The following is a 27,544-nucleotide window of genomic DNA, read 5'->3' as shown; positions in this document are numbered from 1 at the left end:
GAAGCAAGGAAGGATTTAGCTCAACTAGCATCCTTTGGAGGTATCAAAGTGCCATTTCTACTTCCCTTTTGTTGAGTTTCTAAGGCTTTTATGGATTTTCTAGTTGGTATGATGAGTTATGGGCTAGATCTGAAGTTGTAACTTCAGATCTAGACCCTCCTTGGATTCTAAAAGCATAAAGTCATAGTCTTGGTTGTGATTAAGGTCCCTCTTGAGCATGAAGTTCCATTAAGACCTTAGAATAGACATTTGGAGCCTTTAAGGCCATGCATGCACGTAAAGTTTGCAACTTTACGTGATAAGCATGCCCTAGAAGCTTGGATATGTGATTTGGAGCCACTGCATGGCTCAAAACAAGTCTGTATGGAAAGAGGACTGAATGGACTCGGCGAGTCGCAAAGTTGACTCGGCGAGTCACATGAAGATGGTCGTGAACTCGCCGAGTTGTAAGTCCGATGAAGATCGTCATAAGACTCGACGAGTTGAAGAACAACTCGGCGAGTCGGATGAGTTTTCTCTTGGATATGTATGAGTGTGTATCCGTCGAGTTGCAAGGAGGGAACTCGACGGATGGTCTTAAAGTTTGATCGAGAATCGAAGGAACTTGACGAGTCACTCCGATGACTCGGCGAGTTGGAATGTACTTCAGAGAACTCGGCGAGTACCCAAGCGTACTCGGTGAGTTAAGGTCAACATGGAATGTTGACCTTGACTGAGGACTTTGACTTTGACCAGGGGTTGACTAGTGGTTTATGGAGCACCTTATAAGGTTAAGGACTTATGAGTATGTTGTGCTATGACGATAGGTGGTGGGGCCTGTGTCAAGTGAACCGAGAGTTGAAGTCTGCCTTTTGAGTCGACATCTGCAAGGTGAGTTATCCTCACTATATCGATAAGGTCTACGGCACCAAGGCCGGCCCTTTAGTTGTTATTGTTATGGTATGCTACATGTGCTTATGATCTGTTAGATCGGAATCGGGGTACACAGTATGTTATGCTCTTATGATCCTTAGGGATTGGTATGTTAGTGACCTGCTAGGTCGGTACTCTAGTTACAGGAGATTTCTATGATTGATGATCAGTGAGACAGATATGTTTGATGTTTGTATATGCCAGTATATGATAGTATGTGCACATGGTTATTTGCTTGTGGTTGGGTTGAGGTGGTCCTGCTTTGTGCTGAAGGCCAACATACCCTATGAGCGGTCCGGGGAGACTGTAGGCCCACGTGGCGGACCAGTCATGCCGAGGGCTTGGGATAGATTCAGACAGATTGTAGGCCCTGTAGGGCAATCCAGTCAGGCCGATAGCCCAGTATGCATGTTGATTGATTGATTATTACTGTTATGGTATTGCCAATGTGGTATTGGTATTTTGGGGGTAGCTCACTAAGCCCTCTGGCTTACAGTTTTCAGTTTATTGTTTCAAGTACTTCAGGAGATCGTGGAAAGGTGAAGGTGTGACCGTATCGCTCCTCATCCTTATGTTATGATTTTTGGGACACTCTGATGGTAAATGATTTGAAAACGTTTTATAAACAATGCTATGTGGTTTTTATTTATGATTGAAAAAGTTTAAATTTGGCGTAAAATTTATGGTTGTTACACAAATTGTCTGAAAATATGCTAATTGATCTTTCCATAATTGAAACACACGTATTATTCATTTCGTATTCGGTCTTACAATCATCGTATTATTATTGTTATTGTTATGTTAATCGTTTGATAAATTCTGGTTATATCATATCGTTCTAGAAACAATTTGATTCTTCTATAGATCCATATGGAGTGTTATACAGAAGACGGCGGCCATGTTGATTTAGTTTCAAATCGGTATCAACAATACTATGTTGATTTCGATTCAATGCAAGATAGAATACATTATACGTCTCATGAGAGTTCCTTCTATTACCAACAACATGGAATTAATCAAAATCCAAGTTTAATTTCATACCCTTATTTGTAAACGTTAATTTCATTTTTTTTATTCCAGTTATATACTTTATGTTAATTCATCATCATTTCTTCTAAGGAGAAGATTATGATCATTATGATAATTATGATAATATTGATGAAGATGTGAACGATTGACGTGACGATGATATCATTTCAATTGAAAATGAGACATTGGGTGGTTGTGATGATGATTACAGGATCGATGAATTTAAAAATCAAGATAATGTTGGCAGTTCAGGTAATTCAGATTTTTATTAGCTAATATCAAAATGTTTTGTGGTAAGTAGTCTATTATTGGTTGATGCGTTCAATCATGGTGTAAATTCATTGTTTTTTCCTGTAGATGTTAATCAATATAATGATATTCATGAACATTCTAATCATCAGCATGTGATTATTAATGGAAAATGGTACTAGATTCCAAAGGTACCTGATGAAGTTCAACCAAAATTCAAAGGCAATTACAAGTCGTATGAAGATATAACATATATGTATTACAAGTACGCTCTTGCAGCAAGTTTTGATGTTAGGAAAATGACGAATAAAAAAATGTGCATGGTATTATTAGATTGAGATACCTTATGCACCGACGGATTTAGTATAGGGCACACCGTGGCCCGTGCAATCCGTGACTTTTACAAGTACGCCCGTGCAATCCGTGACTTTCCTCTGACACCCCTACTATGAAATCTTACATCCTCCCCTGATCTTATGTGTAACAGACAAGGTCTTCCTAATAAAGGTCATGTTGATACATTGAACACAAACAAAAGTAAGATTCAAAGAAGGACCGGATGCATGTATCAGATTTAGTATGATAAAAGGAAGCTCTGCATGATTGCTATATGAGTTTGTAGTGGAACATAATCATGAACTTATGTCTCAAGATATCATGTTTTCTCGATACCATAGACAGCTTAATTCATGGCAAAAATCGTTCATTATCAATCTTTCTACTCAGAATGTTGGTGCCACCCAAGTGCACATGCTCTTTACTGCTATTAATGGTGGATACAATATTATTGGAGGCACGGTTGATATTTTAAAATTTTGATGAGGGATCTTAATTGCTTCATAAGTGGAACTAATGCTCACATGTTAGTCGATAAGATGACTAACGGAACAAAAAATGTTCCTAATTTTTCATTCGACTTTAGAGTTGAAAATAAGCAACTCAATGCTATATTTTGGACTGACAAGACCTCACAGATAAATTATAAAGAGTTTGGTGATGTTGTCTCCTTCGATGCCACATTCCGATCTAACAGGTTATGTATAATTTATCATTTATGTTTATGTTTTTATTTTTTAATTCCTTAAACTTTTCAATGTAAAATTTTCCACTCTTTAGGTATGACATGGTATTTGTTCCTTTCATCGGAATCGACAATCACAAAAAGTGTGTTACTTTTGGTGGCAGCTTGCTAAGCAAATAGGATATCGAATCATACACATGGTTGCTGAAATCTTTTCTTAGAACTTTTGGTAAAAAACCAATATTGGTGTTATCTAATGAAGACCCATCGATGAAAACGCTATAGCCAAGGCTTTTCCATAATCAATTCATAGGTTATGTATGTGGCACATCACTTCCAAATTACCATCGAAGGTTACAAGCTTTAATTTAATAAGCTTTCAGTCAACATTGCATTCATTATGTATCATTTTTATTTTTATTTTATATTCTGAGAAGAATCATTGATAGTATTTTTGTATCTCTAACATATAGTTCTACATTGAGTACCGGTGTATAGAAGATATTATTATACATTCAATAATATTATTGTCGTTTGCATTTATATATTCTTGATTGAATCAATGATTGTTATTTTTAACACTTTGCACATGTTTTCGTTGTAAGGTATCATTGGATATTGTCAACTACGAGGAATTCAATTTACAATTCAACTCCTTGATTTGGAATTCTAAGCTTGAAGAGAAAGATTTCGAACATGGATGGTAAGCACTATTGGATGAACATGATCCTAACGACAATACTTGGTTGAGGAGAATGTATTACTTGAGACATTCATGGATTCCTGTCTTTTTCAAAAGTGTCCTTATGTCAGGTCTCATGAGAACAACATCTAGTTCCGAGAGTCAGAACTCAGCCTTTCATCAAAACACTCATTATGGATCCACTTTAGTAAACTTTATGACTTCATTTGAATCTTCCATGGAGAAGCAACGTTATACTCAATCCTCTTTGGACTTCAAAACAAAAGACAAATTCCCTAAACTCAGAACACCATTTCCAATAAAAGAAAACGCTTCTCTATTCTACACACATAAAGTGTTTAGATAGGTTTAGAACAAAATGTACCGGTCAATAACAGCATATTTCTAATTAAATCACAACATCGTTGACCATGTTCATGAGTTCATGATAAAAGAATTTAGGTCACATGGATCTTCCACCTCGAATCGACCTAAGTCGGGAATTGACAATGTTTGTTACATCAGGAAATGGTGACAAAGTAAAACCGGAGATCAACAAAATTGTTGTTGAGGACAACAAAGGAGTTTCAAAAGAATGGTTTTTCTCAACTCAAAGTACTGCCAAAAACAATCTTAAAAAAAAATTATCCACTTTTCAAAGACAAAAAACAAAAAGAGTTTGGAAAGTAAAGAAAAAAAAGTCATTGATGACAAAACTTCAAATGAATCGGTTTCTCAAACTCAAAACACAAAAGCTCAAATATTATATGAACAAATTCAAAAGATTCAAAAGATGAAGGAATTTCTCTATCTAAAGCAAGGAAAAATGTTTATTGGCAAAATGTTGAGTCTCGTAAAAAACAAGAAGTTTTGTTAACGAAAACATCTTAACAGAAAAAGGTGGAACAAGTTAACACTTATTCTCAAAATAAGTCTTTTGTTCAGAACAAACCCGCTCAAAAACAAAATGATTTATCAAAAAGTCATTCCAAAGTTCAAAGACCATATGAAAACAAAGAAATGAGAATTTTGTTAAAAACCAACAACAAATGACTTTTGTTCCTAATCAACAAAATGCAAGGTTTTCACAAAACAATTTTCAGAGAAATATTGGTTTTCCACAAAATAAACAAAGATTTTTTCCTCAACTTCAAAATCAAAGACGGTTTTCAAATGAACAAGTTTCTAATCGAACAAATGTCGGTTATAATAAACTTTTTCAAAATCGTTACCAACCACATGCAAAATCAATGTTTCCAATATGTCACTTTGATAAGTTGGATGTCAATGGGAAAAGAAATGAACCATTCAAACCCACACAACCTAACATTTCCAACCCTGTTCCGAAGCAACAAGTTAAAGCTTCGTTTGCCGAAGGAAAATATAAAGTAAAGAATATTAATTACTGGTTCGAAGGCAAAGGAAAGCCTTATAAATCTGGGAAGATTTGTCAAAAAGAAGTCACGGAAGCATGTGAGAGTTACTTGAATGAATCAGCAGCTAGCAGTTCTTTTTCGAAAGAATCAAATCCCTCTATTCAAAAAAGGAAAGTTGTTCCCAAATCAAAGGTTGAAGAAAAACAAACTGTTGATGGAAAAGGGAAAGTCAGTATCGACTCTAAACAATTGAATGATTTCATTTTAATACCTAAGTCTATGGAAGTTGACTTAATCGATAGTTTGAAATCCAAAGTTCGTAATTGGGTTTTAGGATCTTCATTTCATAATGTGTTTCAATCTAATCACCAAGGACCCAAAAAACCTTGGGGCCTAAATTTTTTCATTGATTGCAGGTTTTATGTGACGAGAAATACGATGAACATTGGTATATCGAGAGTGGTTGCTCATGTCACATGACTGGTAAGAAGGAAAAATTGTGCAATTATGGAAGCTTACACAATGTTGGTGTGGTGAAGTTTGGGAATAACAATAAATGTAATGTTAAAGGATATGGCAAAGTAATGAATGGAAAGTTCTCGGTTAATCGAGTGGCATATGTTGAACGACTTCAACATAACTTGATAAGTGTTTCGGAACTGGTTGTGGGCACCGGTAATCAAGTTGTCTTCGATGAGGAAGGAAGTGTCATCTTGAATAAAGAAACCAAAGAAGTGTTGCTAAAGTCGAAAAGAAAATGAGATATGTTTGCTCTTGATATCAAGCCAATTCTTGGTGTTCCTTTGTATGTTTGCTTCGAAGGCGACATCTGATTAAAGCTGGTTGTGGCATCGCAGACTCTCACATTTGAATTTAAAAAATCTAAACAAATTGGTGGGAAATGAACTTGTTCGAGGCTTACCTGTTTTAAAATTTGAAAACTATTCATTGTGTTCAGCATGTGAACAGGGAAAACAACATCTTCAAGGTCATATGATTGTCATTGATTTGAAGATCATCAAACCTCTCGAACTACTTCATATTGACCTGTGTGGCCCTTCAACTGTTGAGACTCTCAACAAAAAGAGGTACATATTGGTCATTGTTGATGACTTTTCAAGGTTCAATTGGGTTTACTTTCTTCGACAGAAGTCTGAAACTGCTCAAGTAATGAGCAATTTCATTAAGCAAATCGAGCTCAGATTGCGAAAGAAAGTGAGAAGGATCAAAAGTGACAATGGCATTGAATTAAGGAATCGAGTTCTTGATTCATTTCTGACTAATCTTGGAATTTCCCACAATTTTTCATCTCCTTACACACCACAACATAATGGTGTTGTTGAAAGGTGGAACAGATCTTTATGCGAAGCTGCAAGGACGATGCTCACATATGCAAATTTACCTCAATATCTGTGGGCTGAAGCCCTTTCGACGGCGTGTTTTACACAAAATCGATCTTTTATTCATTGTCTTTTTAACATCACCCCTTATGAAATCATTAACAATCGAAAACCAAATGTGAAATTCTTTTTATGTTTTTGGTTGCAGGTGTTTTATTATGAATCTTAAGGATAACATTTCGAAATTTCAGTCAAAAGCTGATAAGGGGATATTCTTGGGATATTCACATAATTGTGTTGCATATAGGGTGTTGAATAAGCGAAGAAGAAAGATTGAAAAAACTTTCAATCTAACATTCGATGATATTTTGTTAAGCGTGTCGAAAAGATTTTCGAACAAAAGTCTATTCTTAACGAAACTTCTGATGAGTCATCTATTTCAAATTCTTTTTATTTTGATTATGACTTAATTTTTGGTGTTCCTGACAGGGATAGCGATGCAAAAGTACATGATACCGACAATCAAATTCCTGAAGTTTCGAAACATTCTGATGATTCGAGTATAACTCAGGATGATGATATTCCGCAATCTACAACGAATTCTCCAATACATGTCAAAAATCACACAATGTTGCATGGTGATCAAATGGAGGGGGAGCATGGTCATACAAATGCAGATGTCTAGGGGGTCTAAATCGATTTTAAAGACTTTGATATGGGGAACTTTGGTTGTTGATGTTGAACAGTCAATTGGTAACGAGAAATCGAATGGCTGAATTGAAAAGTGAAGACTTGAGTATTGAAATCGAAGGGTTGAATTGTTTCGTTGTCGATGACCAAACACGGTTCGTTAATGAAGTGTTGTAATCAATTAATGTTTGTTAGCGAAGGATTATAGTTCGTTGTCGAAGTCTTGAAGATACAAAGCGAACTTACGTCTCCTGTGACTAGGGGTGAGCAAAAACCGAACCGTAAAAGAAAAAAACCGAAAAAACCGCATAAACCGAAACCGAAAAACCGAAACCGAAATAAAAACCGATGGTGCGGTTTTTAGTTTCGCAAAAACCGAAAATACTCGGTGCGGTGCGGTTTCTAGTCTCGCAAAAACCGCAAAAAACCGAACCGCACCGCATATATAAATATCTATCTTATCTATCAGATGATGTTTCTATATTTTTAAACATACAGTCAGTGATATTTACAATAACAAATAATGTTTATGACATTTTTTAACATTTAAATGTGAAAAGTACTAGTGATGATAGTATCATTTTTATGAATACATTAATATTATTGCATGTACATGTGAAACAAATATTATATTAAATTCGTATTATGTTCAACCATTAGAAACATGTTGGACGAATGGTTATATAATTTGATTTCAAACCAAGAGGTGGTGGTATCGGTTCATCTCCAAAAAATGATTAGCACTCCTCATCTGAGTCAAAGTAACTCACCGAGTTACTTGATTTTAGTAATAAAAAAAAACAAACAAAAAAAAACAATAAACCGCAAAAAAAACCGAACCGCAATAAAAACCGAACGGTGCGGTTTCTAAATTTCAAAAAACTGAAGTTGCGGTTTTCGGTTCGGTTTTGACCAAAAAACGCACCGAACCACACCATGCTCACCCATACCTGTGACACGAATTAGGAAGAAGAAAACAAACAATTTTGATTTGGGTCCCCTGATATTTCAACGATTTGGCAAATTTCACCCAAATTTGAATTGATGTAAAAAATTTGTGAAGAATGAATATGTTTCGCTTTTAGTCCCTATAGTTTTGACATGTTGGCAGAAACTACCCAACTTCGAAATAGGACTAAAAATTTTAAGGAATGTGACGAAGTTTCAAGTTCAGTCCATGCAGTTAATGCAAATTAACGTTTTATACCCAGTTTCGCAATTGGGGAAGTGTTTCGCATCTTAGACTGTTTTTGGCGCAACAGGTCCCTGCAAAATTCTAAAAGTAGCAGTTTTTACTCGGATTTTTGAAATTCTTACAACTCTCACCCAAAAGTTGAATTTTTTCACAAAATTGGAAATTTTTCATAACTTTTTCGTGATTGTTTTTCCATGCAAGTTTTTCACGGTTTCATTTTTAGCGCACATCAAGGGGAGTTTTGTGAAGATTATTCATCAGGCGCTTCTCACCCTTAATGGGTTTTATAATCATTTTCTGATTATAAAAAGGGGGAGAATGAAGATTCGGTATTCGAAGCTTCTCGAGTATTATTTGCGGATTTGAAGATCGATATTACATCGAGGGAGAGTTGGTCCTGATCGCGCGAGCTTGTTGGATATTGAAGTCGATACATCCAATCCTAACTTTTAGGGGGAAATGTTAGGATGCAAAGCCACTCTTGGATGTCATTTGTGCTTACCCTCTTGTATTGTGTAATGAGTTGTCTTGCCTATAAATAGGAAGTTAGTGACACTCATTTATGAAATGTTCATTTGGAGAGTTAGACTAGAGAGAGAAAATTATACAAAACCCACTTTGTATTTTCTTTCTAGATCTAATGAGAGCTTAAACCAGATTTATTTACTCCTTATGCTCATGATTTTTACAATGATTCACTAGGTCTTATCAATTCCACATATGTCATCATAATCAACATCACTACAAAAACTAGATTGTATCAAGTGTTAGCAGCAAACTGCTTTCACCTTTAGGCACAAGGAAAAAATGATAGAGGGGGGGGGGGATAAGGAAAACAGGCGAAGTAAACTAAGCTAGCTCTTCAAGTTTTATTAAGAATCAAACGGAAAAGCTAGTACATAAACATCAAATGTTAACTCCTATTTATACTAAAGGAGATTGAAACTTACTCTAATACCATTACACCGCGAAAGATAAAGACAAGGAAATTTTCCAAAAACCAAATTCTTGATGCTTTTTATATACATCAATAGAAAGCAGGAACTTTTGTCACTAAGGCTATGTTTAGCGTATTAACTAAAAAGCTAGTTGTTAGCTGAAAAGCTAGTTGATAGCTGAAAAGCTAACTGTTAAATAAAAAGTTAGCTGATAGCTGAAAAGCTAACTGTTAAATAAAAAGCTAGCTGATAGCTGAAAAGCTAGCTAATAAAAAATAACGTTTGGTGAAACTAACTGAAAAACTAGCTAAAAGATATAAAATTACATAAAATGACATGTAAGAGTATGTGTTTCTATAATTAATTGATGAGTGTATTTGGAAAATTTAAAAAAAAAAACTCCTAAAAAGCTAGTCTAAATAGTTTTTCAAAAAGCTAGCTTATAAGCTACTTTTTGGCTTACCAAACACGACAACAAAAAAAAGCTCGAAATATAAGTTAGCTTATCAGCTAGCTGTGGCACGTCAAACTCAGCCTAAAACATTACCTAAGTAAAGGATTTTGGTTGTGTAAGCCTCATTTTGAACTTTGAAATTCTAAAACCAGCCAAACATAACAAACTCATATATAAGGACCCATTCAATACCAACAAAACCCAAACCCCACAATGGTCCTGTATAAAAAACACCAACAGATAAAAAATAATAAAATAATATAAAATATAAATCTATGATAAAAAACTATGATTTACCAATACCATGAAACTCATATATAGGGATCCATTCAAAAAGCTGAAAAAAGTAGCATGTTTCAAGGCATTTTGCATCTGAGTTCCTACTTTTCCTCAATACAAAGATTCACACCAAATGAATTGTGAAAAGCCCCCGAAATCATAATATAATTACAAAATTATACAAGGTGCCACTTACAACATATTTCAAATCTCCACTAGGTTCATGTTTAATATTAAGAGGCTAAAACAAAATATCAAAACCTAACTCATAAACGTTTTGAATATCCAGAACCTGCACACTTCTTGCATAGTATCAATCCTACAAAATCACAAATCAATATTCAAATATCATGCATTTTTTTATAGTGATTGAAGTGACCAAAACTCATACTATAAGTGATAACATTTTTTACAAATTGAGAGCATAAAGCATCATTAATACCTGCACCCTTGCATACTTTACACTCAACTGAGCCTGTTTCCATTTTCATCTTCCCATCATTACAGAAAACACATTTTGTGCCACCTATTCATCCAACCAGATTGTTAAACACCATCTTTTTCTTATCCATAATGTCAATGTAGTTAAATAAATTTAAAGACTTTTTATCCCCTTTTGAAGCTAAAAATCATTCTGTTTATCCTAATGTCAAAAGTGGTGGATCTTTTCTAATCTTACAGAAGAAACGAATTAAATTAAACATAGAAGAATGCAATTTTCACAAGTTTACAAAATAGAATTAGAAAACTTACCATTTCCAGCACATTTTGCACAAGGAACTGGATCTCCCTACATGAAAACCCAATAATCATAATTCATCATAACCCCAAAAAAAAACAAAGATCATACATCCTAATTTTTAAAAGGGGGCTGCATTTTCTCAATAAGTTTATAACAAGCGACAATTTAGGACACCGGTTATAGAAGCAATTCAACTTCCAAATCCATAAATTTAGCCCTAATTATGAACAGGAAGAGTAATGACGTAATTGGGTGACACTCCAATTGTTCGAACATATTTGGGCAAAGATGAATATCTAGAAAGAGAGGGGCGAACCTTGAGACCAAGAAACAGTGAGAGGGAAATCGCAACCAAAACGCTGATTGTGGCAAGAAACGTTTGAGTATCCAAAGGGGGTTTGAATCCACTCGTGTATAATAAAATGGGATCAAAAATGTGTTCTTGTGGAGGAATTAAATGGAGCTTGGACGAGTAAGAAGAAACGGCGGACAAAAGGGTTTTGTTAGGGTTTAAAATTGGGATGTATTGTGAGGGGTTAATGGAGGTTATTGAGCAGAAGACTGAGGACGACAATGGAGGATGGATTGAAGAGGAGTGAGAAAGTGTCGCCATGGATGGAGAGAAAGAAAGGGATAAAATTTGTGAAGCTCCTGCTTTGTGGCCATTTCGTTTCCTCTGTTTTTCTGTTTCTTTGTTATTTTGCCTCCTTTTTCTGTAGAGTATATTCCAGTCGTTGGATTTTTGTTTTCAATCTATTGGCATATTAAAAATAATTGTTCAAAATAAAAAATAAATAAAAATAAAAATAATTGATATTATTATTGTGTTATTATATTTTATTAAAACTATGAACTATTCTATGTTAATTACTTATTACTTAATTTCTAATAATAGTTTATATTATAAAATTTTGTTAAGCTAAATTTTTCAAAAAAAAAAATTCAACTTTGAAGTTTGAAATATAAATTTCATTTTAGTAGTGTTTAGATAATTAGAAAGATAGATAACATATCTTATGTAAATTATGTTTTCTTATTATGTTAAATATATAACAATTTACATATAACTAAAATTGATGTTTTGGCATGAAATTTGCAGTTTTAATATCTAATATTTCATAAATAATCTACTATTATCTAACATATTTTGCAAGTTTAGCTTGCTTAGAGTTAGGAGGGATGTAGTATTGTAGTTCATTATTTTATTTTATTTTTCAGAATGACTAAGTAGTAAAATAAAATCAGGCCAACCCTAGTTCACTTTTCTTTTTCCTTATTTACGTTTGTTTATCAATCAACATTTGAAGATTTTGAACAATAAATAGAAATGTATAAAAATAAATAAATAAAAAACAATAAAATAATAACAATATTAAAATGTCGTCTCTCCTCGTGCATACCCAAGAAGACATACACATCCCAACAAATGCCATTTACACTTTCTTTTTTGTCGCCTATCAAGATACAACTTTTTCAACAACACCTCAACAAACATAATAACTACAAATCAACAACCCATAAATACATATACAAACACTCAACAAATCCAACCAAAACGTTCACCTCAAGGATCACTGTTAGGAAGCCGGGTCAAAACAGAGTGTTCCGGCTTATGACTACATTCAAAGTCTAGATGAACAAACGCACGTTCAACTTCCGGAAGCTTCTCAAGCTTCACTTGTAGTGTCTCTCCAATTGCATGTGCTTCTTTCAATGACAAATCTTCCGGAAGCTCAATATCCACCTATTAAAAATATTAAAAATTAACAATGATCATGAGGTAAATCAGGTAACACTGACAGTCTCCAATCCACATTGGAATTGAAACTTTTATATTGTGACTGCTGAGACTTGAACCCTTGACCATTTTTGTAAGTATACTGTATACCACCCTAGGGGCAATTACGTCCATTTACCTCTACAAAATATAAAACTCCGAATGTGTATGCACGAACTGTGTCGACTCGTTTTACTCGAGGATGACGTGTCACAAGATAAGTTAGTTTTTGTAGGACTTCAGGAGGTGCCGATTGTCCCACCAACGAAACTGCATAATCAATTAATCATATCACATTAATATTAGACAAAAGTACATAAATGGTCCCTATGGTTTACCAAAAGTCACAAACTCAGTCTTTGCTATTTTTTTGTGACGAACATGGCCCATGTGGTTTCCAAAACTTGCATGAATGGTCCTCTTTGCTAACACCGTTAGTTTTGGTGAGTGAGTGCGAGAGTAATTTGGACTTTTCAGGTTGTAGGGACTGAGTTTGTGATCATCAGTAAACCATAGGGACCATTTATGTAACTTTGAATATGTTTTATGTTTATGAGTGTGGCTTTTCCACCCCTTTACTTTTTAAAATGTCACTTTAACCCTTCACTTTGAACTTTATAAAAAGTACTTTAATATTATGATTAAAATCCAAAGAACCTTTGAATAAAATGTTCCAATGCGTTAGGTTTCTATAAAACGATTTGGTTTAGCCAATCTTGATTCAGACTGGTGTTTAGGGTTTAGGGTTTAGGGTTTAAGGAAACTACCTGCATTTTCAAGAACAGTTCCAGACCAATTTATAATGGTATAAAGAGCAAGAATAATAGCACCCAAAGGATCAATCCACCAATAGAATCTATCACCAAGAACAGCAGCCACTAATCCAACTACATTTGTCACCACATCAAAGTAATGATCCTGATATCAAATTAGCAAGGCACATTTGTGTTAGTAGATATGAATTCCATTTTGATTGGATGGAATAAAATAATAAAATATAATAAAAGTTGATTAAAATAAGAACCTTTGCATATGCACGAACGATTTCGTTTCCTGAACTTCTGCAATACAACCATAAGGCAAGTTTGACTATTGTTGCAGTCAACATGATGACATATAGCCATAACAACTGAAGAGATGTCATCTTTTCAGGAGGTTGGTTTTCAATTAACTGTTCCACAGCCTGAATCAATACCTGAAACCCTAAAACATACAAAAGTGATAAAGTGAACTCTCTTCAACATAAACACACACCATTTTGTACATGAAAAAGACAATCTTTTTACTTAAAACAAAGAAATAAGATATTAAAAGTCTTTCTTTTTTTACTTTTTTGAATGATTTCTACTTAAAAGCTAATTATAACGTACCAAGTGTAGCCATTATTGCAGCAAAGATGATGATTCCAACAGGCTGAACCCTAAGTTTCCCAATAGGGTATTTATAAATGTTGAGGTTTTGCATAGACAAGTGAGTGAACCAAAGTATGCCACCAGCCATTAGATCAAGTAAAGAATCGAGGGTGGATGCAGCAATGGCAATGGATCCGGTTTCTACTGTAGCATATATCTGTATTATCCAATAGGAATTCAAGATTTCTTTATAAAAATGTGATAACTACATTGAGATTTGAAGCAAAAAGAGATAGGATTAATTACCTTGAATGCTAGTAATAGAACATTGGCATAATTAGAGATCTTCATAGCTCTTTCTTGCTGAAGTTGTTCATCTAAGTCTTCCTCATCGATGCCTTCTGATGAAACTATAGCATCAACTTCTTCAAAAGACTTTAATGTTGCAAATTGCTTTTCATAATACTCTTTTTCACCTGTACACAAAAAGTAGTTTACAGATGTTAGTTTAGATAAGTCTTCTTAGATTTGACTTTTGTTTTGTTACTCAGTGCTTTGAAGTGGTTTCAGTTTTCTCTACTAAGATAGGTTATTCTTCTTCATTCTTACTAAATTGATGCAGTTATTAACCTAACTGGTGTATTTTTAAGAAACAATCTTCTGAGAAATGGACAACTACATAAAAAGGGGCCTTGAGAATTGAGATTCTTATGAAAGGAGACAAATGCAAAATTTATCATCTAAAGAGAGTGATAGCATACAGATTGTTCAATTCGTACATAAAAGGTAATTTTGATCTTGGGAGATCGTATAAGAAAAGAGAAAATATATAGACAGTGATTATGGTAAAGAATTGGATGGTAACGAAAAGGTCCACTGTGCTACTTAAGATCAAGTCGCATACATAATAACCAAACCATTGTAAGTTAATTTGTTTGAATAAGCATTTGATTTTGGTTTGTTACTCAGTAATTTGAATAATCCCTGTTTTCTCTAATAAAATAAGTTACAGACATAGATCAATAAAATCGAAGAGAAGCAATGAAGAGAGAAACTGAGGGTAGATATATGATCAAAAACCTTGAGTTAGGGAAGATGATGACTTAGAAGGTAGAGCGAAAGGAGAAGACGACTCTATATCAACAGCAGAACGTACTTTATCAGGTAACCGAGCCAAAAAATCGCTCCTGAGTGAGTTCACCGAGTACCGCCGACTCAGCCGTCGTCCCCGCCTACCACCTCCCGGTGTCGTCGGCGACAACAACGCCTCTTTTACCTCCTCCATCCTCTCTGTCTCTATCTCCGGTGGCGAAACAGTGAAGGACGTCCACAGAAAGAATTATACCGACTTTGGAAATGCAGAAAACCAGTTATAAATAACAAATCATATAATGTTATTTCTTTCAATTTTTCAAAAGCCAGTGTTATTTCATTTATTCAGATAAATATTACGATATACAGTTATATAATAAATAACAGTTTTATAAGCATAAACATCAGAGTCCAAATTCATGCATATATGATATATTTATTAAAAAAAATAAAAGTCAAAGTTAGAATAAAAATAAAAAAGGCTTTGTATATTATCGTCATTTTTACATTAATTATATGGAATAAATAATTATTGACAACATCTAAAATATACATTATGTATTTATCTAAATATATTAGTATTAGAGATTTAGAGATCTATTTTACATATGGCGCTCAGAATCAATTCTTTGTTCGGTCATACAATTTTAACATTTACGTGTGAGCTCTTGTAAGTAAAGCTGTCTTTCTTATATTTTTTTAAAAATAATTTATATAAACTTTATGTAAAATATTCTTTAAATTATCGGTCTACATGAATATCCGGTGAATTAAAAGGATCTGTTGAACCAAAAATATAAATTTACTTAAAATGGCAAGTATATTGTTTTATTCAAAGGAAAGGACAATGATTCATGCCAATCGATTAGCCCAACAGGAGAGGTTTGAAAAGATGGGTCCTTATTCCTTAATAATTTAATAGAATATGTAGCGTATTTGTTATTCAAGTATATGCAATCATTAATGCTTTTATTGGTACGTATATCGTATTATGTTAAAACAGTTTAAAATTTTTATTCATTGACTTATAAAAGTCTTATAAGTAACTCTTGTTTAATTCTTTATTTTCTTTTTACTATGCTCAATGATTTATTTGTTTTTATAGATAACTTTTTTAACTAAACGGCTCGAGCATAGTGCTATAAGATGTATTGGAAATGTCAAATTTGTCATTCAACTTTTTTAAGTTGAGGTTGTAAATAAATGTGTAAAGTAAATTTAGAAGTATCATTAAGATGTATGTATGTTAGTTGTTCTAAAGAAATATAATTTTTTTATAGTATATGGAAATGAATGAATTATGAACTTAAGAAAATGATTTATTATTGCTTTCACCTCTTAACCAAGACATTGTCGAGAGAAAAATATGCAAGGTATTGAATTCGATTAAAAGGGTGGTGTGTTGGTCTAAGAGTTCCAAGGACATTATGGCGAGAAAGTTGTAAAGTATTACGTATACACGTAAAAGCATCATTACATGGTTGCCTTGAAAGGAAATACTCTTGAAAGAACTTGTTTGGGTGCATATTCCACATTCACGCATCATATGAGAAAAGAATTAAGTTACAAGATAAAAGTAGCAAAAGAGATTTTTACTGTAATCATAAATCGGAAGTTCAAAGGACTTTTGATACAATGAAAAACTTGTTTGTGATTAGGGAGTATGAAATCGTTGAACTTTGAATAAAATCTCAATTGGAATTGGGATCCAAATTATAAAGAAGGAAATAATGATGTTAACTAGTGAAATCAAGATGCGACACAAGATAATAATGAAATGAGGCAGAAAATAAACATGTCAATATCAAAGGAAGGCTAAACGCATCAATATGCATGGGAAAATAGAAAATAATAGGTAATGAGTTCTCAAGCTCTAGTATACAAACGTGTAGAGCCTGACCTCAAGGTCTCGTGTATCATGCAGAAACATAAATGAGGAAACCTACTTTGTGGATGAAAGAGTATGTGAGTGAAGAGTGATTGCCATAGAGCCATGAGTTATAAGTGTAACACCCGCAATTTAGGGTTAGAAGTTTTTTCTTTATGTGAAATTCCTTACAAAGTAACATGATTTTTCAAAATCAAAATATGTACAAATGATTAAATTAACTTAAATAGTTGATTTAAAGTTTTAATTTGGTTAAATAAAAATAATTTAATTAAAATATAATTCACTAGTAAGTTGAAAAGTTAGGTGAAAACCTTAAAGTTTGACAAGTAAGGAATAGCATTTGAGTAAATCAAATTAATTAGAATATAGAATAATTTTTAACATTTTTTTATTATTTAAGGTTGATTTGAAAGAGTACCGACTAGAAATGTTAGTCGGGAAGTCATGATGGGTTATATAGGAAATTTGAAGATTGAGAGACCAACATTGACAATCATCTGAGTAGAGACTAAGATTTCTTACGATAGATCAAGAGTTTTATGTTGAATTCGGTTTTCGTCCATTATGGGTTAGTCGGTCTTACTGTTTGTGTATCTTTAGAGCCGTCGATGTGATCTATTACTCTGATGCAGTGAGTCTCAAACAATTCTTACCATATATTATAATTCATTCACTCGAGATCAAGGATCAAGGGAATATAAGCCTTGTTGTTATATCCTAGGGATTTTTAGAGGATAAGTTGACGACCATGGTCATCTACGATAATCATAAATAAGATAGTAAGGGGCATAGGCATAGATGGCAACGTATCGAGGAAAAAAAAACACACACACACAGAGTGAGTAGGGTTAGGATTTTGCTCACAGATACCATATTAGACAATACTTTTTCCCATAAAGCATATATCTTGCATTAATGATAATTATATAAGATTTTACAAAATAACAAACCATGTTTCTAAGTTCAGTGTCATTGCTATAGTGTTATGTTTTTTTTTTCTTTTTTGTTTTTGGTAAATTAAACTTTTGGTTTATATATTTATCAAATAGATAAGATGACATAAATGTCCGTGTGTGAGAAAAAAAACTTACGAAAATGACACGTGTTTCAAACAGACAAAATGAAAAAAAAAAAAAAAAAAAAAAAAAAAAAAAAAAAAAAAATCATATGTTAAATAAAATTAAAGAATTGTTAACAAAATTGAATAAACAATCACCATCTTAGACAATATTTAAAAAAAAATAGCCCTATATAGGAAATAAATGAAGTTACCTAAAATAGAATTGTCCATGTGTAACATAATTACAAAAATGTGTGGCAGCTTAAAACCCTCACTATATACAAATTAGTGAATTATAATATGGCTTGATGGGCTAAGGCAATAAAATGGACTAATGATATGCATATACTTTATACACTAACAAAAATAAATGAAGTCATCAATAAGTGAAACTGGCCCGATAAAATTATAAACAAAAAAAATATCACACAAGTACACATGAAATGATAAATTTGAGCCCATTCCCATAAAAGTCAAACCTAGAAAAGCAAATAACCATGAAAAAATATTATTGTGTCAAAACAAATAGCAATTACTATTCCTACTTATGTCTAAAACTTGTAAAAAACATGCAAGTGTAGACTAATTGACCACACGTTATAAGTACGTGAATGATGAGTTGGAGGCCTTTGCTTTGTGCTAGAAGGCGTTTGTGGTTTTGACTTTTGATTTTTTTTTTTAAAGCTACCATATTTCTGAAACTATCTTTGGGTTTTAGAAAGGGCCTTAACTAGTATAGCCAAACCACATTCCTTCCAAGCAACATGGGGTTAAAAACTTGAATTTAGCTTTTCTACCCAAACCAACATTATAATTAGGGATGACAAAAAGCCCCATATCCAATGGAGAACCTGAAACCCGCACCCGTTTTGACTAGGGAATCCCCAAGTTGACCGGGAATGGGGACGGGGATGGGGAATACCCGAATAAAAAAAGTGGGGATGAGAATGGGGATGGGGATACCCATAATTCCCGACCCTGGACCCGACCCCGACATATATTAATATATAAAAATAATACAGAGCATATATTTATAATATAGTTTATAATACATAAAATTTGATCTAAGTAACCTAACTTATTAGTAATTACTTGGTTGAGATTATACTTTTTGTTTTTTCTTTTATCTAATTTAAACTCGTGTATATATATTTTTTTCTCTTTGGTTGATCTATTTTACCTTAAATATCAATATGATAATTTTTTTCTACTTGATTTTTCATGTATGTATTTAAATTTGGTAGAAAATTTATTTATATTTTTTATGCAATTTACAGGTACTTATATATTTTATAAAATCTTTAAACTTATGCTGGTAAAAGTGAAATATAGAGTTTTTTCTTACGTAAAAGTTTGCATGTTAAAAGAGAAAAAGAAATCTATGTTTCCCCGTTGGGGATCCCCGGTCCCCATTGGGGGTGGGGATGGGGGTTTATTTATATTCTCCGATGGGGATGGGGATGGGGATTGGGGTCCCTTGTGTTCCCCGCCCCCGTTGTCATCTCTAATTATAATGGATAAACCCGTTGTCATCTCTAATTATAATGGATAAACCGAATGTAAACAGATCAACCAGTTTATTTAGATATCGTTCTTCATGCCTACTTTAAACAGTAAGAAAAAAAATCTTGAAGTAGAACGAATGAAACCACATGAACTACCTTTATACTTTACACCTTAATATATATATAGTTTGATCCTTAATGTATTTGAACATCAACAATTCGACACCAGTAACAAGAGAAACCACGTGAACTACCTTTATAGTTTACTCCTTAATATATTTATAGTTTAATCCTTAATATAACTGAACATAGACATCATTAACACCTTGTAAAGTTCTATTTTTTATTGTAACGTTGACTTTTTATCGTTTTTATTTAACAAAACATATTATCAAAAAAATTCTAATGATTTGACTTTTTTATTTTATTTTTTCCTTAAAATTAACTGATTTATCCTTATATGTGCACCTTATCTAATTTATCATTGAACGTGCCTCATGTTTAAAAAAATTACTTCAAAAAACCAAGTAACCTAAAAAACACTATAATACAAAAAAGTAAAAAAGTCTTTTAAGTTTTAACTCTAAATTTTATTTCGGCTCTACCTATTCGAAAATTTTGTTCGTTTTAAAACAAAATTCCTTTTTGGTTTTTAACACTAAGCAGCCTTCATTCTTTGTTCAACATACAATGCAATAAAAAGTATAGAGAAAAAAATTAACTGTCTTTTTCGAATATATGAATAATAATATTATTAGATGTACGAACCTAATATTTAAAATTAAGGATTATAATGATATACTATAAACTATTTAACAAAAAACTACTTTTTTTTTACTCGATACAATTAAGACTTAAGACGCTTAAATAAAATAATATCAAACGAACAAGATAACCACACAGAAACAAAAAGGCAAAAACATTTGGTAAATAATAATTAGTCGATAAGAGTGATAAAAGAGCTATAATTTAAATAGTAGAATAACACTTCAACAGTTTGAGTATAATATCAACCTTTTCCTACCTTCAATGAAGTCAATATTACATTTTCAGTTCATCTATATCTTCCATTTTCATATAGTTGAAGCCAAAAGATCGAGAACACAGGCTTCAAAGTTCAAACTGATAACATGGATGAAGAACATTATTTAAGAACACTACATTTACACAACACCCAAAATCCTAACACTTAACCACATTCTTTCTAAACCCTAAAAAGACAAATAAAGCATGAAATCAAGAACTTACAAGATAAACATGCACCTGTTTTCAACTTCTACCATATCTTCATTCATTCATTCATTATCCTTTTCTTTCAATTCAACAATCCGATTATCATCTTCCATCTTACCTTCAATCTCAACATCTAACTTCTCTTCGTTTTTCACAATATTATCTTCCTTATGAACATCTGATAGGCCTACATCTTTTAACACTTCCATTTCCTGCAAACCCTTTTCACCATTGTTAGATTCTTTTGGTTCAGAAGACTGATTCCCATTTCCATCATCATTCTCTTCCATTAGCTCATTAGTATCTTCAACTGACCTTCCATAGCCACGACTCCCACTATCATTCTCAGAATCATTCTCCACAACAACCTCTTCCATAAACCCTTGTCCTCCTTGCATTCCCCTTTCCAAACTCTGCAACCTCTTCCTCAAGTTATCAAACTCCCTTTCCATCAAGAACAATCTCTCTTTCAATATCAGATTCTCTTCTTCCAGTTGAGCTATATGTGTATCCTGATCATCAACTCTGTTCTCCAAAAGATAGCTATTATGATCAGCACCACCGTGGTTTGGGTAAATCATCTCAAATCTGCTCAAATCATGGTCTAATCTCCTCTCCACCTCCAAATGTTCCTCAACATCGCTTTCACTTGATCCACCTTCTTCATCTTCTTCGTCATTTCCAGGAGATCGAAGCCTGATTAACCCTTTCATGGACCCATATCCATCAACACCCCATTCTTCTTTCGCCATGTCAACTAAAACCTCACGAGATGGAGAAAAAATAGGTGTAGGGAGTACAGAAGGAGTAACAGGGCATGGAGAAACCAGAGATGTAATCCCTCCTGCTTTTTTTGCACGAATGAGGAAGGAAGTAGTGTTTCTAGGAGCAAAAGGAGCTGATTTACCACCATGATTGTGTTTCTTCTTCGAAAAGTATCTTCTGGCCTTCAATCGATTTTGTTGTTGTAGTTCCTTGAGAGTAGGCGGATTATAATTACCTACTCCAACATTGCCTAATTCGTTCCAATTATTGTTATTCCGTTTGTCATTTCCTTTCTTCCCCTTCCAGTTTTTGTTGTTTCGTGGCCCCATAGGTTTTGAAGAAGACGGAACAAAACCTGAAGGTTTCGTGTTCGGATTCTGGAACTTGAGCTGCTCCGGTAGCGCCGGCGGCCACATCCCGTAACGACCACCTCGGTTGTTCAACATCCCCTGCGACTGTGACTGATTCATCATCACATGAGAAGGATTAATTAACTGATTCATCAACATCTGGGAGTTCTGATTATTCATCAACCGATGGGATTGCATTATCGGAAGCTGCTGCGACTGATTCATCATCTGAGCTTGATCGTTCATCTCCACTCCGAACTCCGATGACGATTCACTACAACGAAAATTTTAAAACCCTAAAATACCAATTCGCGATCGGAAAACGTAAAAAAAATCAGACAGAAACTTCTACCAAGATTAAAAAGCTACTGATTACCACGAGATGAAAGACTAAATCGTACATCGGAAATCAACAAACCCTAAACCTAGCAGAAAAAACAGATCGATTTCTAGATGATTGTATGATCCGAACACTTATCAAATTCAAATTAATAATCCGATCCAGGCGATCTGTGATTTGATTTTATGTAAGAATTTTGAATTTGTAGAAGTTTTGGTTTCAAATTCTCGTTCTGTTTCAAGAGATTCGAAAAGGGGAACCGGTCATGTGGAGGAGGAAGGTGCCCTTTGGTTGGTTTTATAGGCCAGATGAAGCATGAGATGGACGGTTAGATGATGTATTAATCCAACGGCTGAGATTGGATAACACGCTATTAATGCGTGAGATATAGATCTGAGTCGGTTAAAAGGGGTTACTTGCGCCTGTGATATAAATTGCTTTTATGTTGCAAATTGTAATTTTATGTAAAATATATTTAAATCATATTATAAAAATAAAAATTTAAGTACAAAATTTAGAATCATAAAAGGGAGACTCATTTGAATTATTTTGCTAAAAACAAAACAATCTACCCTAATAAATGAAAATGACTTTGCCACATGTCCTCTTCTCATTCATTTGGACACATGTCATTTTCTAGAAATTTTAAATTTTTCTATTTTCCACTTGTCATTTTATTGTATTTTTTATTTTATTAAATTAAAATCCACATTTAATATATAAGGTAATATATATGTAAGGTATTTATTAGAAAATGGTTTATATATGTAATGTATCTAATGCATTAAAGTCTCATTAATTTTAATAATTCAAAAAATTTCTTATTTTTCTTATAAATTTAAAGTTTTCAAATTGTTAAAATTTTATATTTAATTTTTTTTAAATAAACCCATGTAATACATGGGTCTCACACCTAGTTACGAATACGGGAAAATAACCCTCGCGAATTAGTGATATCATATTTTCAAATATTTAAGCTATTAATTTCTCGCGTGAGTCATTTAATATTGACGTTTGTCCGATCAATTTCAGAATTAACTAGAGAATAAATGTAGCTAAGACTTAGGTACTCCAAATTAGTTGTGTATATAAACTCGGAAGCCGAGGATAAGAATAAAAACAAACACTCAAATTAAATTAAGGAAGTGATTAACAAATTTTTAGCCAAAAATTACTAAATGTCCAAATATAACCCATAAAACCATAAGTTTCTATATTCGTCTATTGTTTCTCCAATTCGTAAAGTGTTTCGTGTTTTGTATAAAAAAAATTCATTTCTAAGATACAAAACCGTAGGTTTTTTAAAACCTACGGTTTCCTGTCGGTTTAACTATGGTTTCCCGAACCATAGCCTACGGTTTTGGGAAAAAGATACGGTTTTTTTTTTGTTAAAATCTATTGTTTTGGGTTTAATCTATTGTTTTGTCAAAAAAGATACGGTTTTAATTTTTTTTTTCTTTTGGGATATAGAGTATTAAAAAGAGTGTTTATAAGATGGAAAAGTCTTTTAACAATTATTTTGTTAAAAAAATTTAAGATTTCAAAACAGTAGATTTTAAAGATAAATAAATAAATAATATAATATAAAAAGCCATATTTTTTGTGATATAAAGTATTAAAAAAAGTGTTTATAAGATGTAGAATTATTTTAACAATTATATTGTTTATAAAATGTAGAGTTGTTTTTTGACAATTATTTTGTTAAAAAAAATATTTTTTGTAAAATATAAACTAGTTTTTTAAGAATTAATACAATAATTTTTTGCTAAATTGTAAATTATTTTTTTGAATTTGTTGACTGGTTTTTTTGGTAAATTTGACTATACTTTTGGTAAACTTGACTCTTTTTTTGTCAGAGTTGTGTAACATCCCAAAATATAGTCCAAAAAATTCGTTATAACCCATTAATAAAACCATATTGTGACATCCCCAAAATCTCGGCCAGAAAAGACCGATTTTCATTTATGCTTTTAAATATTTTCAGAGTAAATCCTTTTGATTTGAAAGAGTTGCGGAATTTGTTCCCAAAAACAAAACATGATAAAACAATGTTTACCAAAGCATTTCATAAAAGAAATGTATTTTCATTATAATCAAAACTCGGGGTGTCATGTTCCGATACAGACCAATAAGCATAAACGAATACATTACAAGTCATTTAACAAATATAAACATATGCAGACTTGTAAACAAAACAACTTGATGGTTCATCCATCTCATACCCTTGCGCCACTTCCTGTAATACAATTAAAACTGAGTGGGTCAAGCTTGGGAGCCTGGTGAGCATATAGGGTTTTCAACCCACAATAAATAATCATATTTAATTTTCACCAACCAACAATAACCCAATTACTCATTCCCATTATTCTCACTTTATGTCCCTAAAATAGCTAACACAAGGGACCTAGTCTAAGAATATTTTATCGGGGCGACAACACATGCTTCGGGGGTACCTCAGCAATATAAGTCAAATAAGGCAACCATGAGGGGGATGGAGTACAGCAAATGAACACCCGAGTTCATTAACACCTACAGGTGGCGAACCTGCTAATGTTTCCACAAGACTGTCTAGAATAGCCAGTGGTCGTCATCTAAACTCCGCTAGATGACTAAATCAAACAACAACGAGGTCTCTCATCTGTTTATCACACACCAACTATCTACCCATGTTCTACCCAACATATTAGTAGATAAAATATACATTTTTATACATAGTTTTGAAAACCTGTATAGCATGCTTTAATCAACACATAATCCACATAACAGATGAGGCACACACACATAACACATATCTCATAGAGAATAAATCATATCTATGAGATAGAGGAGAGTGAATACACATTCACACATAACACAACCAAATATATACACATAGCACGTATTTTATTTAAAATACTTCATATTATTGTATTTGGAAGAAGGTAACTACACACTCACACTTATAAACAACAATATACTTAATACACTCGAACCAAACTTGTATTATTATCGTGTTTATGAAAGGTAGTATACACTCACTTGATCAGAAGATGATCGGATAGCATTACGACTTGCAGAAGTAGTAATCCGCAGCAGATCTGGAAGATCTCCTCGAAAATCGAACTTCTCGCAGGCAGAGCTTCGACTCGGAAACCGCACTTCTCGGGATTTTCGGGATCTCGGGACTTGCCTCGGGGCTCGGGAATATTACCGGGGCTTCGGGATGGCTTCGGGGGTTTACGCGCAGAGCTTCGGCACAAAAACGAGAGGAAATTAGCAAATGAACCCGGAACCCTCGCATCCTATTTATAGGAGGCTGGAAGCCTCAATTACGCGGGGCGTACAGCAGTACGCGGGGCGTACTGCTCCAAGTTCGTAAGCGCATGCGTCATCCGAAGCCACTTGTTGCGATGTCGACACCTTCGGAGTACGCGGGGCGTACCTCGGATCAGATCGATGACTCGCCTTCGGATAAGGCTTCCGAATTTTGATTTAAATTTAAATACAAAATGATTAATAAACTTCGGAAATTCATAACTTCTTCATACGAACTCCGTTTTCGACGTTCTTTATATCCACGGAAAGGTGAGACTACGCTCTACGACTTTCGTTTAGACTTCGTCGGCTAATTTTGACTTTATTTTTATTATTTATTTTTAATAGGCCGCGACAGAAAAACTTCGTTATAAATTCATAACTTCTTCGTTTGACGTCCGCTCTCGCCTAACTTTTTATCGCTTCGACACCAACAATGAGATCTTCGATTCTCATTTAGATTGCTTCGGCTAAAAACCCCTCGATCTCAAATCGAGTAAAACAGGCTGCATACTGCTAAGCCGAAACTTCGATAAATCATAACTTCCTCATACGAAGTCAGATTTGGGCGTTCTATATATATTCGGAAACCTCGTTTCAACTACTACAACATAAATCAAAGTTATTAAGTTTATTTTACACTTAAATTTTGACGCTTATTTTTATTCTTAATTAATCAAACCACATAATTAAGCAATTAAGCACAAAACACATAATACTCAAATAATACACTCTTATTATTTCAAAACGGGTTACAAAGGTTAACCTAGACTATTACATTGCTAAAAATGACAAACCCGAAAACACAGGCGTTACAATTCTCTCCACCTTAGAATGATTCCGTCCCCGGAATCACACATCAACAAACAAATGCGGATAGCGACTCAACATGTCACTCTCCGTCTCCCAGGTGAGATTCGGCCCATTCGTGTGTTTCCATCGGACAAGCACTAACCCAACCATTTTGCGTCGCAACTTCTTAGTCTTTCGGTCAACAATTGCCTCTGGTTCTTCAATCAACCTTTTGTTCTCATCAATTCTCAATTCAGAAATTGGAATTATATCGGGAACTTCTCCCGTGAACTTCCTCAAATAACACACATGAAAAGTGTTGTGAATTCCATTCAGTTCTTCTGGCAATTCGAGCTTGTAAGCTTGGTTCCCAACCCTCTGAAGAACTTTAAACGATCCAATAAACCTTGGAGTCAACTTTCCCCTTTTACCAAATCTTATAAGTCCCTTCCACGGCGAGACTTTAAGCAAAACCGAATCTCCAACCTCAAAAGTTATCGGTCTTCGCTTCTTGTCAGCATAGCTCTTTTGACGATCTTGAGCTGCTAACATTCTTTCCCTAATTACTTTCAACTTTTCAGCAGTCTGATGAACCACCTCTGGTCCCATAAACTGCTTTTCCCTAGCCTCAAGCCAACAAGACGGCGTACGACACTTCTGTCCATACAGAGCTTGATAAGGTGCCATCTTAATGCTCGAGTGAAAACTATTATTATAGGAAAATTCTACCAAAGGTAAATGTTCATCCCAATTACCTAGGAATTCCAAGGTACATGCTCTCAGCATATCTTCAAGTGTTTGTATTGTTCTTTCACTCTGACCATCAGTCTGCGGATGGTAAGCTGTGCTTAAACATAACTTGGTACCCATTTCCTCTTGTAGACATTTCCAAAACCTTGAGGTGAAACGGCTATCACGATCCGATACAATCGTTAACGGAACACCGTGAAGCCTCACAATTTCCCTCACGTAAGAATTCGCAAGCTTTTCCATAGACCATTTCTCCTTGGCCGCTATGAAATGCGCACTCTTAGTGAATCGATCAACGACCACCCAATCATGTCGTGACCATTCTTTGTTCTGGGCAGTTTAGTGACAAAGTCCATAGCAATGTCTTCCCACTTACCCATAGGCACAGGCAATGGTTCTAAACTCCCGTAAGGTTTCTGACGTTGTGTCTTTACTC

The 27,544-nt window shown here is 33.8% G+C and overlaps 3 protein-coding genes across 4 annotated transcripts; all 3 read right to left on the bottom strand.

Annotated features, from left to right (window-relative positions):
• Positions 1-10,178: 10,178 nt before the first annotated feature.
• On the bottom strand, positions 10,179-11,615 carry LOC111890212 (protein BUNDLE SHEATH DEFECTIVE 2, chloroplastic). The gene is made up of 4 exons (XM_023886363.3): positions 11,224-11,615; positions 10,919-10,955; positions 10,608-10,691; positions 10,179-10,484 (listed from the first exon to the last, which is right to left on the bottom strand). Exons 1-4 carry the CDS (start codon positions 11,518-11,520, stop codon positions 10,432-10,434), a joined length of 471 nt encoding a protein of 156 aa, XP_023742131.1. The 5' UTR covers positions 11,521-11,615; the 3' UTR covers positions 10,179-10,431.
• Positions 11,616-12,245: 630 nt separating this feature from the next.
• On the bottom strand, positions 12,246-15,485 carry LOC111890182 (metal tolerance protein 4). The gene is made up of 7 exons (XM_023886337.3): positions 15,117-15,485; positions 14,343-14,512; positions 14,055-14,253; positions 13,709-13,887; positions 13,452-13,602; positions 12,824-12,954; positions 12,246-12,651 (listed from the first exon to the last, which is right to left on the bottom strand). Exons 1-7 carry the CDS (start codon positions 15,319-15,321, stop codon positions 12,472-12,474), a joined length of 1,215 nt encoding a protein of 404 aa, XP_023742105.1. The 5' UTR covers positions 15,322-15,485; the 3' UTR covers positions 12,246-12,471.
• A 5,095-nt stretch (positions 15,486-20,580) lies between these two features.
• On the bottom strand, positions 20,581-22,551 carry LOC111890116 (uncharacterized). Of its 2 annotated transcripts, none has more exons than XM_023886266.3 (2): positions 22,285-22,551; positions 20,581-22,206 (listed from the first exon to the last, which is right to left on the bottom strand). In XM_023886266.3, the coding sequence occupies exon 2, from the start codon at positions 22,176-22,178 to the stop codon at positions 20,880-20,882; it is 1,299 nt and encodes a 432-aa protein (XP_023742034.1). In that variant the 5' UTR covers positions 22,179-22,206; positions 22,285-22,551; the 3' UTR covers positions 20,581-20,879. The 2 variants fall into 2 exon arrangements, with proteins under 2 accessions (XP_023742034.1, XP_023742033.1); XM_023886265.3 differs by having other exon boundaries at positions 22,309-22,551.
• Between the last annotated feature and the right edge of the window lie 4,993 nt (positions 22,552-27,544).

Source organism: Lactuca sativa, chromosome 6 (assembly GCF_002870075.4).
Source record: "Lactuca sativa cultivar Salinas chromosome 6, Lsat_Salinas_v11, whole genome shotgun sequence".
Classification (NCBI taxonomy): domain Eukaryota; kingdom Viridiplantae; phylum Streptophyta; class Magnoliopsida; order Asterales; family Asteraceae; genus Lactuca; species Lactuca sativa.
This window is presented reverse-complemented; position numbering and strand designations above follow the sequence as displayed.